At 49.0% G+C, this 14,844-nt stretch overlaps 1 protein-coding gene across 1 annotated transcript; it reads left to right on the top strand.

Annotated features, from left to right (window-relative positions):
- Positions 1-5,703: 5,703 nt before the first annotated feature.
- On the top strand, positions 5,704-13,251 carry GRHPR (glyoxylate and hydroxypyruvate reductase). Its single transcript, XM_035567641.2, has 9 exons — positions 5,704-5,809; positions 5,907-6,037; positions 6,128-6,200; positions 6,654-6,770; positions 7,366-7,454; positions 8,118-8,222; positions 9,423-9,558; positions 9,908-10,038; positions 12,962-13,251. The coding sequence occupies exons 1-9, from the start codon at positions 5,733-5,735 to the stop codon at positions 13,081-13,083; spliced, it is 981 nt and encodes a 326-aa protein (XP_035423534.1). The 5' UTR covers positions 5,704-5,732; the 3' UTR covers positions 13,084-13,251.
- Positions 13,252-14,844: the final 1,593 nt, after the last annotated feature.

Raw genomic sequence — 14,844 nt, forward strand, 5'->3', positions numbered from 1 at the left:
GTGCCGTATTTTACTTCTGGAGAAGACAGGCAGTGCAGCCCTGGAAGCAACAGCTCTGGTCTGCAGGTGATGCAGAGCTGTGCAAGACCACAAGTCCTGCTGTGCCAAATCAGACATGTTTGCTGTTCTGTTCTGTTCTGTTCTATCCTATCCTATCCTATCCTATCCTATCGTATCCTATCCTATCGTGTCGTGTCCTGTCCTGTCCTGTCCTATCCCATTCCATGACCCTGCAGCAGTGGAAGAGCTCTTAGCACCACTAGAATGTTTTTAGCAAGGAAAGTACCTTGCACTGAGGCAGCCAGTGAATATAGGTCCCAATGACAAGGCTGAGGTAGGTCCTAATCTGCTAAAGGGTTCAGGATGGCCACCTTCTGCAGCATATTCCTGGTTTATATCAAGATTAAACCCAAGCTATGGGTGCAAACCACCTACTCCACCACCGTCTGACTTGCAATGGCAGGACCCAGTCTGAGAGTGGTCAGCACTCAGCAGCATCTCAGTAGAACATGGCTATGCTTCCCTCACACAGCCACAGAAGAGTTGAGGAAAGCACAGAGCCATGGCCACAGGCCCAAAGGCCACCTTGAATGGGCACCCTCTCCACCAAGCCAGCCCTTCCCAGCACCACAGGCTCAGTAAGCTGGTCTCAGCAGTGTGCACCCCAGCAGCTCCAGACAACATGCACAGCTCGCCCCCAGCCCCTCTCCTGTGGAGCTGACCTCCATGCCTCCACGTGCCCAGGCCCCATTGCTCCTGGGGACAGGTTTTTTTTTGTTGTTGTTGCTGCTGTTGTTTTTCGTTGTTGTTGTTTGTTTGTTTTTTGTTTTCCATTTTTCATCCCTGGTAACATACAGCATGTCCTGAAACAGCAATGCAGCCATTCCCCACAGCTCAGTTGTTAATTAGCCCACCAGGCCCAAACAAATAGTGTCTTCTTTTAGAACTGACTGATGTCTTGTTTGGTCCCAGCAGCAGCCCTCTGGGAGGTGCTTTTCTAGTTTGGGTTCATGTAAAACCCCAAGAAATCATTTCTCACTCCCAGCACCTCCTGGAGAGCCACAGCTTCTCCCCCAAGCCCCGAGCTTGTCGCTGGGCCAGGACAGTGACCCAGACATTCTGCTGACATCTTGCAAGGAGCTGTCAGATCTCCACATGCCTGTATTCTCTGGAGAGATGTAAGCTCTGTCACGGGTGATCTGTATTTCAAAGGACATCACCTTTCCATCCTGAAAGCCTGTGATTGTTTTTGCCCTGCACTGACATGCACTCCTAAGACCCCATCAATCTCCTGGCGTACTCAGGTGGATGACATTTCCACCTCTTTAGGTGGACCAACATACCTCAGAGGCAGAGGCAGAAACGTACAAACAGTGCTCTGAGAAGGTACTGCAGTGGCAGGGCTTCTACTGATGAGGTAGGATAGATGTGCTAGCTGCTGAGGCAAATCCCTGTGTGCTTGCACAGGAGGAAAGGAAAGCCGGCCCCGGAGCTGGCTGGGAGGCACTGGCGCCCCCACTGCCCCAGCAGCAGCCCTGCCATCCGCCAGCAAAGCAGAGGAAGATGTGGCTCTCCTCTCTCTCATTTCAATTCTCAGAAAAGTTTTGCAGAACTCTTCAGAGCTTCCCTGAGGTACAATCTTCTGCAGGTCTGGCTGACACAGAGCAGATGGTAAAAACGGAATTTACAGATCATGTGCTAAGGTGACAGAAAAGATGCCAGGTCAGGCAGGTGTATGTTTATACACACACATGCATGTGATATGTCTAAGAAAAACAGAAACGGGGAATTTCTGTCCAGTTTGTCTCATGGAACAAGAAGAAGAAGAAAAAAACCTTAGGTTGAATGGCATCCCATGTAAAACCGAGGAGAGGAGCCTCTGCCTATGGCTGTGGCTCATCCTCAAGCCAAGCAACAAAATGATCACAAGGACTGCTGGGCTGCGTGGTATGCCCTGAAGGGCAGCACTGGTAAGTTAGTGGCTTTGGGACTCACGGTGGGGCTGCAACAGCCCATGAAGAGTTAGTTCTACGGGTCTGTGAACAGAACTGCCCAAAATTTCTGCACTGTGAGACCTGGATCAGCCATATCAAGAGAACATAGATATTTCAGTAGAACCAAGGCTGGTCTAAAATCTATGATTTTTGGAATTAAGACAGGCAAAATGTTGTTTTCAAAACTCTTCAACTCTGAAACCTTTATATTTTTGTAGATATATATATGTATTTTTTTCAATCTCTATGTATTTGTTCATAGATATATGTATTCATGCCATTTCCTGTTAAAAAAGATCTGGCCAAAATGTTCTTATTTTCAGATTTCAGTGTTATCCTGAGTTCCTCCAGGAAAAAATAAATAAATAAAATAAAATAAAATAAAATAAATAAAATAGCTGGAAAAGGTTTTGTTTCAGATATATAGCCATCTTTTAAAGCAGTTCTAATAAAAATAATAATAAAATAATAATAATAAAAAAAAAGTGCAGTGATTCCACTTTGTGGTTCCTTCCATCCCAAAGGGATTGAGGAGTGAACACATTTCCAAAAGGCAACGGGCATCTCACCACTGTGGGCTGTGATTCGGGAAGCTAACAGGCATATAGAGCTAGACAGTGCCCAGCCCTCATGACACAAAGGATTTTGTCACCAAATTGTGCAATGACTTTATCCAAAGGAGCACAGATCAGTCTGCAAGTGAAATACATCCTGCTGAAGCTGCCCATCACCTGCATGCAGGGAAGCACATGCTGCCTTGTTCCTGCCTGGAGCTTGTTACCACAAGCTTCTGCCATCAAGCAGTGAGTTTTTGAGACATCCTATACCATGTCCTGGGAGCACTTGATGGCCAAGTCCCAAAAGTCACTCTGTACCTGTGGTGGAACTGGTGGCCCAGGATGGTGGTGTCAAGCCATGGCACTTCAGAAAAGTGTTTTTGCCAGCTTAGAGCAATTCCAAGCCACACAGGCAAGCAAACAGTTTATAGACACTCTGTGGATTTTAGTGTAACAAGGAACACACTTTTTCCAGCATTATTACTATTATTTTTTTTAATAAGTCCTCTCTCAGGGAGTGTCTTGCTCATGAGGGTGCCACTGGAGGCACTGTCCAGGCATTCAGATGTCTCCACTGTGCACTGAGAAGTGACTCTGGGAAGACTTGGTACCAGCACCTTCCAAAGGAACCACACCACTGCATCCAGCTGCATGAGCAGGAGAGGGTGGAACGGATGATAAAGGGAAAAAAACCTTGCCACCACCGCACCGCACGATTAGAGCAGAGATGTCATGCTGGAGAGCATATACTCCTGACACAAATCCTTCAACGATGAGAAAGGGAGATAAGATGTCAGCACTAATGATAACCCAGCTCAATATAAAAAAATAAAATTTCAAGCAATTATGAAAAAATAAAATGGCCTCTGCTGGCATAATCTGACAGCATCCTGATGGTGGGAGAAGACGTGCATCATGATAAAGAAAAATCCCACAGGTAGAGTACAGTCTTATTAGATAAGTTAATACCTCATATAGCACAACAGATGATTTGTGCCAGAGAAAAGTACTGTAAGTCCCTGGCCTCTGAGTTTACTATAAAACTCCCATTAAGATCAGGTGGTTACACACTCTGGCTTTCTTTAGGCCTCTTATTAAAGCTTTCATCAGATAATGACAGCTCATATCTCCTAGGCCAGTGATGTAGGGGAGAAGCCCAGAGGCTGACTCCCATCATGGGAGATGCAGTGAAGCACAGTGACCAAGTCCAGGCTTTGCCCAGTAGTCACACCACAGCTGTCAGTCGGGATGTCCCAATGCCTCAACCTCTGCATGCAGAATGTCATCCCATTAAACTTAAAAACTGTGGTGAGTGCATGCTGCAAATCATTCACATTTGCTGGTACACACCTGTGGAGCACCTACTGTGTAGCGGCAGAAGGCAACCCAGTTACACATTCTGGGATGTTAATCCCACTTGCCCTCTGTCCATTGATGCATTATCTTCACTGTTGTGACACCATGTTCATTCCCAAAGGGAATGAACTCCCTGTTTTACCTGACCTTTTTACACAAGAACATGTCTTATTTTCTGTCCCCTACCCCCTGCCCTGCACACACCCACTGTTTACATACCTGTGTTCATTTCATTGTCATAAAGCAGATTCAGATCAGATCTCCAGCACATTTAAATCCCACAAGATAAGGGTCTGGCTACTGCAGTTTAAAGAGCAAAGTCTGTCTTTAGCACTGGGAGAGGATTTAGTACCAATTTCTAGACATTGGAGACCTCCCATAGTAGTCACTGGAGACTCTGAGGTGGAAAATCCCATCCTAAAACACTACCCAATATATCTAGCACCAAGTCTCTGCTAGTTGTGGCAATACTTTTCCATCAATGAAACTTGGGCAGCCATCTCAGCCTGTACCGTTGCTGTGTGGGTGATGTGTCAGAACTGGGGTGCTCTGTCGCGTTGCTTCAAGAAAGTGAGCAGAAAGACTTACAGGGGATATATGCTGTTCCTAGAGCTGCAAGCAGTGTTGTTTGTTCCTCTCAGCTAGCAAGTTCTCAGCCCTGTTTTGGGTTAGATGCACTCTGCTTAGACGTACAGGCTGGGAGCCAGCTGGCTATATCACCATGGCTCCTACGTGCCTCCGTGGCCAGCAGAGAAAGAAGTGATATCTGACAAGCTACACGTGAAAGAGTATAGCTTGGAAAACAGTTTTGATCAGAGAGCTTGCTGGGTGACCACAGCTCACTGTAAGCAAGAACAGAAATCCACCACCATCTCTCATCAAAAGCAGTATAGGTCATCATCAACCTAAAATGAATGGCATTGGCATAAAGCTATGCCTCAAAGCCATGCTGGTTGATGTAGTTTCCACCCCAACTTACTTCCTTAGATTAGCAGGCCCTTGGCTGATTGATGACAATATTATACAGCAACACACATTATATAACATTAGCAGCAGTCCTACTTTTATGAAGATATGAAATTGTCATCATCATCACTAAATGGTGGACAGAGTTTGATGTCATAGCTTGCAATAGCTGGTAGTAGCCTCTCACTGGTGCTCCACGTGTGCACTGCATTGGATCCGCGTACCCACAAGAGCATGAGAAGACAGCTCCAGCTCCCTGCCTGCCATCCAGGAACAGCATGCATGCAGCCAGCCATCCTTCCAGAAGTGACCTTTTTTAAGGTGTTCTTGCTCTGGTGAGGGGGGCAGAGGGCTCATTAAAATTATCTCTATTCTTCTTCACGGGCTACGCAATCAGAAGCAGAGATCTCTCATCTATTTGCATTTGTACAATGAGCACATTACCGAAATAGCACCTCTGACATTTTTATCACCCCAGCAATTCTTTCAGGGTTTGTTTTTCCTTAGAAAATTCAGGCCACGGTCTTCTTAACACCGGACCTTCCAACACCGGGTTAAACAGGTACTCGAGGCCCCTCTCTGTGTCCAGAGCACTGACAAAGCTGCCCGGCGCAGCAGGAGCGCCCCAAGGCCCGTCACGGGCCGGCCGAGTACTCCTTCCATAACCCACCACCCCAAGCCGACTGCCGCCGGCCTTCCGGCTCTTCTCGCCCGCCTCTGGCCGCGCGGCTGTCCGGGGCCCGGCTGCTCACACCGCGGCGGGGGCCGGGCCCGGGGCAGGCCGAGGGCCGGGTCCGAGCCGCGAGCTGGGGCCGGGCCGGGCCGGGCCGCCCGGCGGCGCTGCGGCGGCGGGCGGGCGATGCGCCGGGCCATGGCGGTGTTCGTGACGCGGCGGATCCCGGCCGAGGGGCTGCGGGTCCTGGCGGAGGCCGGCGGGTGAGCGCGGCGGGCCGTGCCGTGCCGTGCCGTGCCGTGCCGTGCCGGGCGGCGGCAGCCCCGTGAGCTCGGCACCTGACGGCCGTGTCCTCCGCAGGTGCCGCGTCCAGCAGTGGGACTCGGAGGAGCCCGTCCCGCGGCCGCAGCTGCTGGCGGGGGTGGCGGGGAAGCAGGGGCTGCTCTGCCTGCTCTCCGACCGCATCGACCGCGAGGTGCTGGACGCCGCGGGTGGGTGCGGGCGGCCCGGCGCGGGGCCGGGCCGGGGGGCGAGGCGCGCCGGGGGCGGCGGGGGGGCGGCTCTGACATGGTGTCTTGCAGGGCCCAGCCTGAAAGTCATCAGCACCATGTCCGTGGGCTTCGACCACCTCGCCTTGGATGAAATTAAAAAGCGGTAACCTTTGCTCCCGGCCTGCGCGCTCCTAAACGCGGGGGGGGAGGCCTCTCATCGCTGTCGGTAAATGCGTGACTATGAAGGGTGGGGTGGAAGCAGGGATCCGGCTGGAAGGAAGGAGGCAGAGACAGACGATGAACCTCAGAGCTCGTCCTCCACCCATCACGGCGGTCCACAGGTTGCTTCAGTGTGGACCTCGGGGGTGGATTTTCACAGAGGTCGGTGCTGGAAGGGGTCTGTGAAGCACACTGCCCTTGTACTGGGGAAGGGTCCCAGTCAGAGGGGTCTTAGAATGAAGGGGTGAGGAGGAGTCAAAAGGGATGTCCTTCCTTGCATGGTACCGTAAACACCTAGGAAGGAGTTACATCAGCAGCTATCCCAGCAATTTACAGGTAGCACGCAAAAGTCAGCACTGCTGGTCCCGGAGACCTGAGCGCTGTGTTTTCCTTTCAGAGGGATCCGTGTTGGATACACCCCCGATGTCCTGACCGATGCCACTGCAGAGCTCTCCGTGGCTTTGCTTCTGGCTACGTGCCGCCGGCTGCCGGAGGCAATAGAGCAGGTGAAGAAGTGAGTATTTGCAGCTGTGTGCTAGAGCAAGGGCTGGCTTCTGAGTCCACCAGCCCCAGAGTCAAACATTGCAGGAGCTGGACAAAGTGAAAAAAAAATACCAGCGCTGGACAGATGAAATGGGGCTGAAGCTAGAGTGTCACCAAGCTAGTGGAAAATCTTGCTGGTTACTGTGGACTCCACTGCAGTCCTGTGATTTTTTGGAGGCATGTTATTCAAGGGCTGCAAAAGGGACAGAAGTCTCTTCTGAACACCCCTGTGCGTGCTGTAGATAGAGGATCAGGGGTGAGAACTACTGAATCAGCTCTGGACCCCTTGAGATCTGGCCAGAGTTCACTGGTCCAAGGCTATGCTTAGTAGCATACTAAGTTTGACCAGTTCTGAGGCAGCTGTTGCATACCCAAGGTTTGAGCAGAGTCATGCAGGAGACCACAGAGTTAGCTTGAAGCAGGAACCTCTGGCTATAAGATCATCCGGAGGGGCTAGCCTGCTGCAGTGCTTATGGTTTGTGGTGTACTTGCCAGAGTGCTGGGCTAGGCTGTGTAGGCTCTATGCTGCTGTTTTCTTAACGTTTCCACCTGACTCTTTCTGCTAGTGGTGGCTGGACAACATGGAAGCCTTTGTGGATGTGTGGCTATGGTCTGTCTAATAGTACGGTGGGCATCATAGGTCTGGGAAGAATAGGTAAGTGCATGTCACGTGCAAGATTTGTGTGCGGCTGCTGGTGGCAGGGTGCTTTTGGTTTTGTCCCGTGCTCACTTATTTAAAATCTGTTAGAACAACCAGAAGGGCCCAGTAGAGCTTCTCTGAGCGGTGATCTTGACCCATCAGGCTTAGACCTTAAAGTTTTAATTATTCACGTGCATCCACTGTACCTGAATGCCACAGCAAACTGGACATTGTCCTCTTGGTTTTCACTTAAACAAATACCCTTGACAAAGTCCAGGACAATGTGCTTTTCATCTGATCAGTTGTTGACTTTGTCAGCTGATGGCTATTTCTTTCCTCGCTTTTTGGTTTGCTCTCTAGGGTAGCTTCAGGTTTATTATCCCGTGGCTGAGAGTTCGTTCCTGCTCCCTTGAGGAGCAGCAGAAGACATATACCACTCACCCCACTGGGAAATGAGCCTCACAGGAGCAATCCCAACCAGGAATGCCACAGCAGCCCTTTAGCAAGATGTATATTCTTTCCTTCCAGCTAAACCACATGCACGCTTGCCAACAGATGCATAGGATGGAGCAGCAGCGAGGCTTGTGTGACCCCTGTGGCCAGGTGCTAGTCACTGTGCTGTGTGCCCCTCCGCAGGCATCAGCACAGCAGGTAGAAGGTCTTCTCTTTCATTTCTAGGACAGGCAGTTGCCCGCCGTCTAAAGCCATTTGGGGTCAAGAACTTTTTGTACACTGGAAGTCACCCAAAACCAGAGAGTGCTGCAGAGTTTCAAGCCACGTTTGGTAAGAAATACAAATGAAATGAGAGAAACAGTGAGTCTTCACTTGTGGGGTAGAAAGCAGCAAAGCTGTGCTGGCCTTAGGAGAGGCCACCTGGAGTGGGTGAGTCATGAGGGAGCAGAGGTGTTGAGTAGGGTATTCAGTACAGCTGGGCTGAACAGGTACAAAGGCACCAAAAGGAGCTGTTGGTGAATGCCGAATGTTTCTTGCATAGTAGCATTGGATGGAAGAGAGGGAAAACAGACTCCTTTGACCCAGATGGTTTCAGATAGCAGGTTTGCTTGACACATTTAGGCTTTAACTGACAAACCAAGATAATAGTGGGCTATGGGTTTTTTCATTGTTTTGTCCTAACCCTATATCTGTCTGCTTATAATTTCCAGTTGGTTTCACTCTTAAAATAAAGTGAAAGGTAGCTGTGCTATGGGAGGGGACAGTGGCAGCTGCTCCTGTGAGGGTAAACAGTGGGAAGGGTCTTGTTAACCCAGTGAGATACCTTAAAGTCCCACAATGGGGCAGAAGCAGGGAGGAGGGGAGGGGATGGGACTGACTGGAGATTATTGCTGATAGTAGATGTTGGGTGCTGGAAACAAACACGGGCTTTAACCTTCTGCTTTAAAATGAATGTCATAATCCAACAAAGCCTAGCAATATTTTTTAGTTAGTAAACAGTACTTCTCTGCAGGCCTGTTGGAGTTCTGAGTCTTGCATCCAGTGCTAATTTTTCAGTCCAAAGCCAGTACATTTCCAGTTTGTGTTTTTTTTGCACAGTCATTGCTAGTCCCTTGCGTTTTCCTCTACTCAGGTCCAGGAGTGGAAATGGCAAGAGCTACATCTGTAGGTAATGTAGGGAGAGATTTAATGTTGGTATGACCTGTCACTGCAGTATTTTGCTATCTAAACATGAAATACATTCTAGAGCCTCCTTTTGGCCAGATGACCAAAACATTGCTAGATTTCCCTTTGGATTGATTATAATTTAAAAGTGAAACAAAACACTACAATAGTATCTGTAGGTATGTGTCTCTGTGTAGTTTGTTTGATGTTTGCCTATCCTTGTGTCTCTCCTTCTGTGGAGAAAGGTTGACAACGTTTTTCCAAGGCAAAACTTGCTTGCTTGGTGATTCTTGTGAATTAGGAGGGTGGCTGAGAGATCCTGGTGAAGCCTCTGACAAGAGCTGTGACCTTTGTTTCTCCACTCAGTCCCACTCACGAGGCTGGCTGAAGAGTCAGACGTTGTTGTTGTGACGTGTGCTCTGACTCCTGACACCCAGGGAATGTGCAACAAGGATTTCTTCAGCAGAATGAAGAAGACCTCTGTGTTCATCAACACAAGCAGGTAACAGTATCCCAGTCTCCCGCATGGGCAGCGTGACCCTGGCACCCTGCTGACAGCTGTGGCTGCAGAGGGATCCCATCAGCGGTGAGATGTGCTTTGCCTGGGAGTCTATGCAGGATGTGAAATCATCATGACTGCAGCCACAGGAACAGTTTGTCCACGCTGTGGCCTGCTCCCTCCATCTCAAGGTTTCTTGGGATCCATCCAGAGTCAGGATAAGTTGCTTAGGGGGCTACAGCTTCTGTCTCCTGCCCAGGGCCCTGTGTCTGGCCCTGGGGGGGGTGGAAGACCCCAGGGTCTTGTTTGACCACTTCGGAGCGGTGTGAGCCCATCTCTCTGCTTTTCCCAGGGGGGCTGTGGTGAACCAGGAGGACCTGTATGATGCGTTAGTCAGTGGCCAGATTGCAGGTGCAGGCCTGGATGTCACAACGCCAGAGCCGCTGCCCACTGACCACCCTCTGCTTTCCCTCAAGAACTGCGGTAAGTTGCTGTGTCTGCAGCTGGGGCTTCCCCTGTCGCTCTCCTGGCCACCTGCTGCGTGGAGTGCCACCTCTGCTTAAGGCAAGGGACCTGCTAGTTGATTTCAGAAGGATTTTCTGTCCGTGCGAGCTTGAAAATGGTGAACAAGAACTGAAATGTCTTTCACAGGCAGGAAAATCATGTGTTTGAGCAAATTGTAGGTAACCATTTTGTAGTGTGGGGAGCTGTTAAAGGGAAAGACCTTATTAATGTGATATAAAACAAGTATAAGTGATATTTTAATACTACAGAAAGCAGTTGAGATTGGCTTGTCTTATAATGTCTTCCTGATAGATCTGCATTCAAAGAACTGAGACATGAGGTGAAATTCAGGAAGGGGTTTGATATTGGCATGTGCTGGAATGTGAAACCTCTGGCTGTGCCAAGTTCTGGTATTCTGTAAGTTCCTGGGCATAGATTTCTGTAAGATAAATTTCCCGTGCAGCTAAAAAGCTTGGTGCTGAGTCTGCCTAGAGGAGTCTGAGCCTTGGGAATGCTCCAGCAGGGCTGACTGTCTAGCCCATCCACTATGAGTTTGGGTTGCAAGGTGTAGGCTCAGCAGCGTGCACAGGAGCACAGTTAATTAAGTGCTGAGTTGTCTGATGTATGTCAGCAAACCAGAGAGCCCCCAGCTGAAGAAGCCAGTAAGAGCTTGTGCTGTGGGGATGAGCAGAGGTTTCTTTGCAGGAACACCTGAAAACAGGGACAATCGCTTATCACTATTAACTTCACCAGTGCTTTCCTGAGAGCTGCCATGCTGGGCAGGGTGATGTTTTAGTGCAGCAGCCCCTGGGCTACAGGATGTTAGTGGCCCTCAGCATTTTCCTAGGATATCCTTGTCAGAGAAGGAGCTGGCTATGCTGGGGGCTGTTTCCTGTGTCCTTTAAGCCCTTCCATGCTGCTCTGTCCTTGTAGGCACCACAGGCTAGCGAGTAGCCTGAGAGAAGTTAGGGACAGCCTTTGGCGTGTTCACTGGCTTCCCTTGTGTGGCCTTCAGTGATTGCTGAGCCCTTCCCCTGTGCTTTCCTTTGGTAGCTTTCCTCTGCTTCTTCAGACAGGGAAGCACATGGATCAGATTGGTTACTGAGAGGGACTGCTCTCAGGTACAAGCAAGGTAGACTTGCTTGTAAACGAAGAGGCAGAGATGGAACACAGAGGAAATGCTGGTTTCTGGGCAAAAAGTAACTATGGTTGTCCACAGCTTCATTGCTGTTAACTTGTCAGGGTTATTCCTACCTGGCTGCCTCTGCTTCACCTGGGCAATTTGCCCTGCTCTGGAGCCAGCGGGCAACTCTGGAGCCAAGGTCCTCTTGCATACCTGAGCGCTTTGGTTGATGAAGCTGCAACCCAAGGATGAAACCTGGTGCCCTGCCTTCATCTGAAGGGGCAAAATCCAGTGTGATGGTGTAGCAGGTGGCAGAGTGTTCTCTGCCATGGAAGGATGTTTTTTTGGGTAAGGAAAAATCTGTTCTGTGGAAAAAATAAAAATAAACAAAATGTTGGAAGGTCAGGGTGAAAATGTGGACTTGTCCATGACTGGGTGTCCATTTCTGAAACAGAAGTTCATAGCTGTTGCTTTGATTGTCATTTTATTAAACACTATTTTGCTGTGTTTTGTTTAGATCCCATAGTAGGTAATGTGAGAAATGATAAAAGCAGAGAAATATTTCTGGAAATATTTTTGGTACTTCAGAGACCTTAGAGCTTTGGAATAACACCAACCAAGACAAAAATAAATACATTTTGTTTTGTTTTTTAAGTGGAAATGAGGCTTTGATTCTGAAACTATTGACAGATTTCACCCAAAACTGCCAAATAATTTTAGCAGTTGGAAAAACACGGGATAAGTAGAGGAGGAAGTGTTGACATTGCTTCCACAGCAGAGAACTCACGTATGGTTCTTGATTGTGAACAAAAGGACCTACATGTCCCCACAGTTTGCATTACAACCTTCCCCCCCACCCCTCCTCCCGAAGTCAGCTCCATGTCAAGTATTTGGGCTTCTGCACTTCCCATAGGTGTTGTGTATTATAAAGTCAACAGAGACTGCAGTGCAGGCGTTTCACCGTACCTTGGGCAAGTACTCATTCATTACTAATGTAACTGTATACTGTTAAAGCAGCATTGGCTTATTTCTTTACATTGCATAAAAGGAGTGGGTTGCACTTTGTGGGTGACAAAGCGGAGGCACAGGCTGCCCAGAGAGGCCGTGAGGTCTCCTCCTTGGAGATCTCCAAAAGCCGCCTGGACATGGTGCTGGGCACCCTGCTCTGTGTGGCCCTGATAGAGCAGGGATTGGGCCAGATGGACCCAGGGGTCCCTGCCAACCTCAGCTAATCTGGGATTCTGTGAACTTTGTCAGACAGGTAGATAAAAATCCCTGCCTTTACGGCACTGTAACTCTGCAGATTCTGTAGGGGCTGTTTGCCTGCACCGAGGAGTCTGTAAAACAAATTTTTTTCTGAACAATTTTTTTGGCTTTTGCTCCAGTATGGATTGGTTCTTTCCTGTAGGTGAGCGGAACTTCCTACAGCTGTGTGGTAATGAGACCACAGTGTGAGAATTTCACTGCATGTTTCTCTGTCAAAGGAATGTTTGTTTCACATCTACCACTGACTCTGTCCATGCAGGAAGTACCAAGCCTGAATGTAGAAAGGAGGACCCACTCTAGACTGCCTGTCTTCACAAATAGCTTAGTTAGTTAGTTATCAGATGTGCTTGGCAGCAGTGTGTTTTGTGTCAGCTCCTTGCAGAGAGGCAGCTAAGGGAGGACCATGTCTTTGCCCACCCCATGGGAAGACCCCTGGGAGGGCTGGGGCAAAGGAAAGTGGTACGAGGTCAGTGAGCATAAGAAATCACACAGTAACCCTTCCTGTCTGTGCAGTGATTCTGCCACATGTTGGGAGTGCCACCTATGCCACCCGGACCACCATGTCGGTGCTGGCTGCTGACAACCTGCTGGCCGGTCTGCGGGGGGAGCGCATGCCGCATGAGCTGCTGCTGTGACGGCCCAGAGCCAGCCACCTCTGTGGGGTCACTGTGCAGGACGCAGCATCGCCCTCCAGCCTGGAGAAGCTTGAAAGATGGGTCTGGTGCCTCTTCTCTGCAGCTAATGCGTCAATGATAACCACAGTGAGAGAATTGTAGCTATTAAACCGTGGCTATTAAAGAGAAGCAGTGACTGTGGTGTGTCTTTTTTCACACAGGAAGGGGATTCCTCCACACATGTTGTTGTCACGTTTGTAAAGTGGGGAATATAAAATTCTGGCTCTTTGGGTCAGTTTGAGAGGGCCAGGCAGTTCTGTGCTTGAGCTCCAAGCTCTCATCCAGAAACAGGAAAGAGAGGTTATTAGGCAATAGGCAGAGGCCCACTGCTGCCATCAAGGGAGCTGCTTCCAGCTCATTGCCAAGCATGCATTAAAAGACCTAGCTAAATGAGTGCCAGTGCATGACTTTTCTGTTTTTCAGGTGTGTAAAGATGAACAACGAAAGTCTTACATGGCTCCACTGGCATCTCCAGCTTTGCCATTTGTATCCATAGTTAATTCTGGGCATAGCTGCAGTTGCTGATCTTTGAAGTGGGTTGTGAACCAACCTCAATTGTCCTCCCTGTTTTTTCTATTTTATTTTTTTCAGAAATGCAGTGATGCATGTTAATGCAAAGGAAAGAAGTCACAAGTCTCAGGAAAGGCTTTGATGAGCACATTTCAGGGATTTGGAGGGGGTTTGCTCTCTCTCCTGTAGTCTGTCCCACTCACAAACGGGGAGTGGAATGCACCTCTCCTGCTCTTTGTCCTGGTAACTTTCTGCTCAAGCTGATGAAACAATCAGTGAGACGTGCTACTTATCATGCCCTCTCTGAGGAAAGCATATCAAGATGACACTGTTCCCATAAGAAAAAAGAAAGGTGGCTATGTCATTGTGTGACTGTGGAAGGAGGAGTTTAACTTGTATTTAAACATTTCTCAAAAATGCCACTTTGAACGCGTGTGCATATTGGGTGTTCACTGGGGTGTTTGTTCCTTCATTGCCAGCTGCCACCGTGGTACAGTGCCCACGATTTGGGGCAGGAACGGGATGCAGCATGGTGCACGTACTATTAGGCTACTTAGTGCAGTGCATGCTTGCTAGTGGATGGATGCTGAGCTGCTCTGCAGAGCCTCAAAGGAGGCACATGGCAGGTGTGCCTATGTGAGCAGTGTAGGAAAACTGCTGCTGGCCTGTCCAAAATGAGTGGCTGAGCAGACCTGCAGACCATTGGTGTGAGCACAGTTCCATGAAATCATTAAAGGAGTTCAGTTTGTTAATGAATGTGCTTGCTATGCAGCCTGAGTTGTCCTCAGGGATGTTTGCAGTTGCACAGCAAAATGTAAATAAAGCCAAGTTATTCTTAGCATTTTTTGAAGTCCCTAATTCTAGGGAAATTTGAGTAGAGTAAATGTTACTTAAAATGCCAGTGTGACAGACTGAAATTCTGACAAAGAACTAGGTAGTAGTAAAATAATGTAAAGGAGCTGCTGTGAAAGAGCATGTGTTCTGGCTTCCTGACCTATCGTGCAGCTTTGAATAAAGAGGCCTTTGTCCCATGGGGATTTTTTTGGTACTGAATTATGTACATCTTAATTTTTAGGTCATTGGGATAAGGGAGAGCCTGAACAGCATTAGGCTGCGTCAAGTTCCCACTGCCTATTTTGGGAAGAGAGCACCGAGGGGCTTGCACCTCAACGAGGATGCAGCACTGTGGGCTCCCGCAGCATGGAAGTGCAC

This window comes from Cygnus atratus, chromosome Z (assembly GCF_013377495.2).
Source record: "Cygnus atratus isolate AKBS03 ecotype Queensland, Australia chromosome Z, CAtr_DNAZoo_HiC_assembly, whole genome shotgun sequence".
Taxonomy (NCBI): domain Eukaryota; kingdom Metazoa; phylum Chordata; class Aves; order Anseriformes; family Anatidae; genus Cygnus; species Cygnus atratus.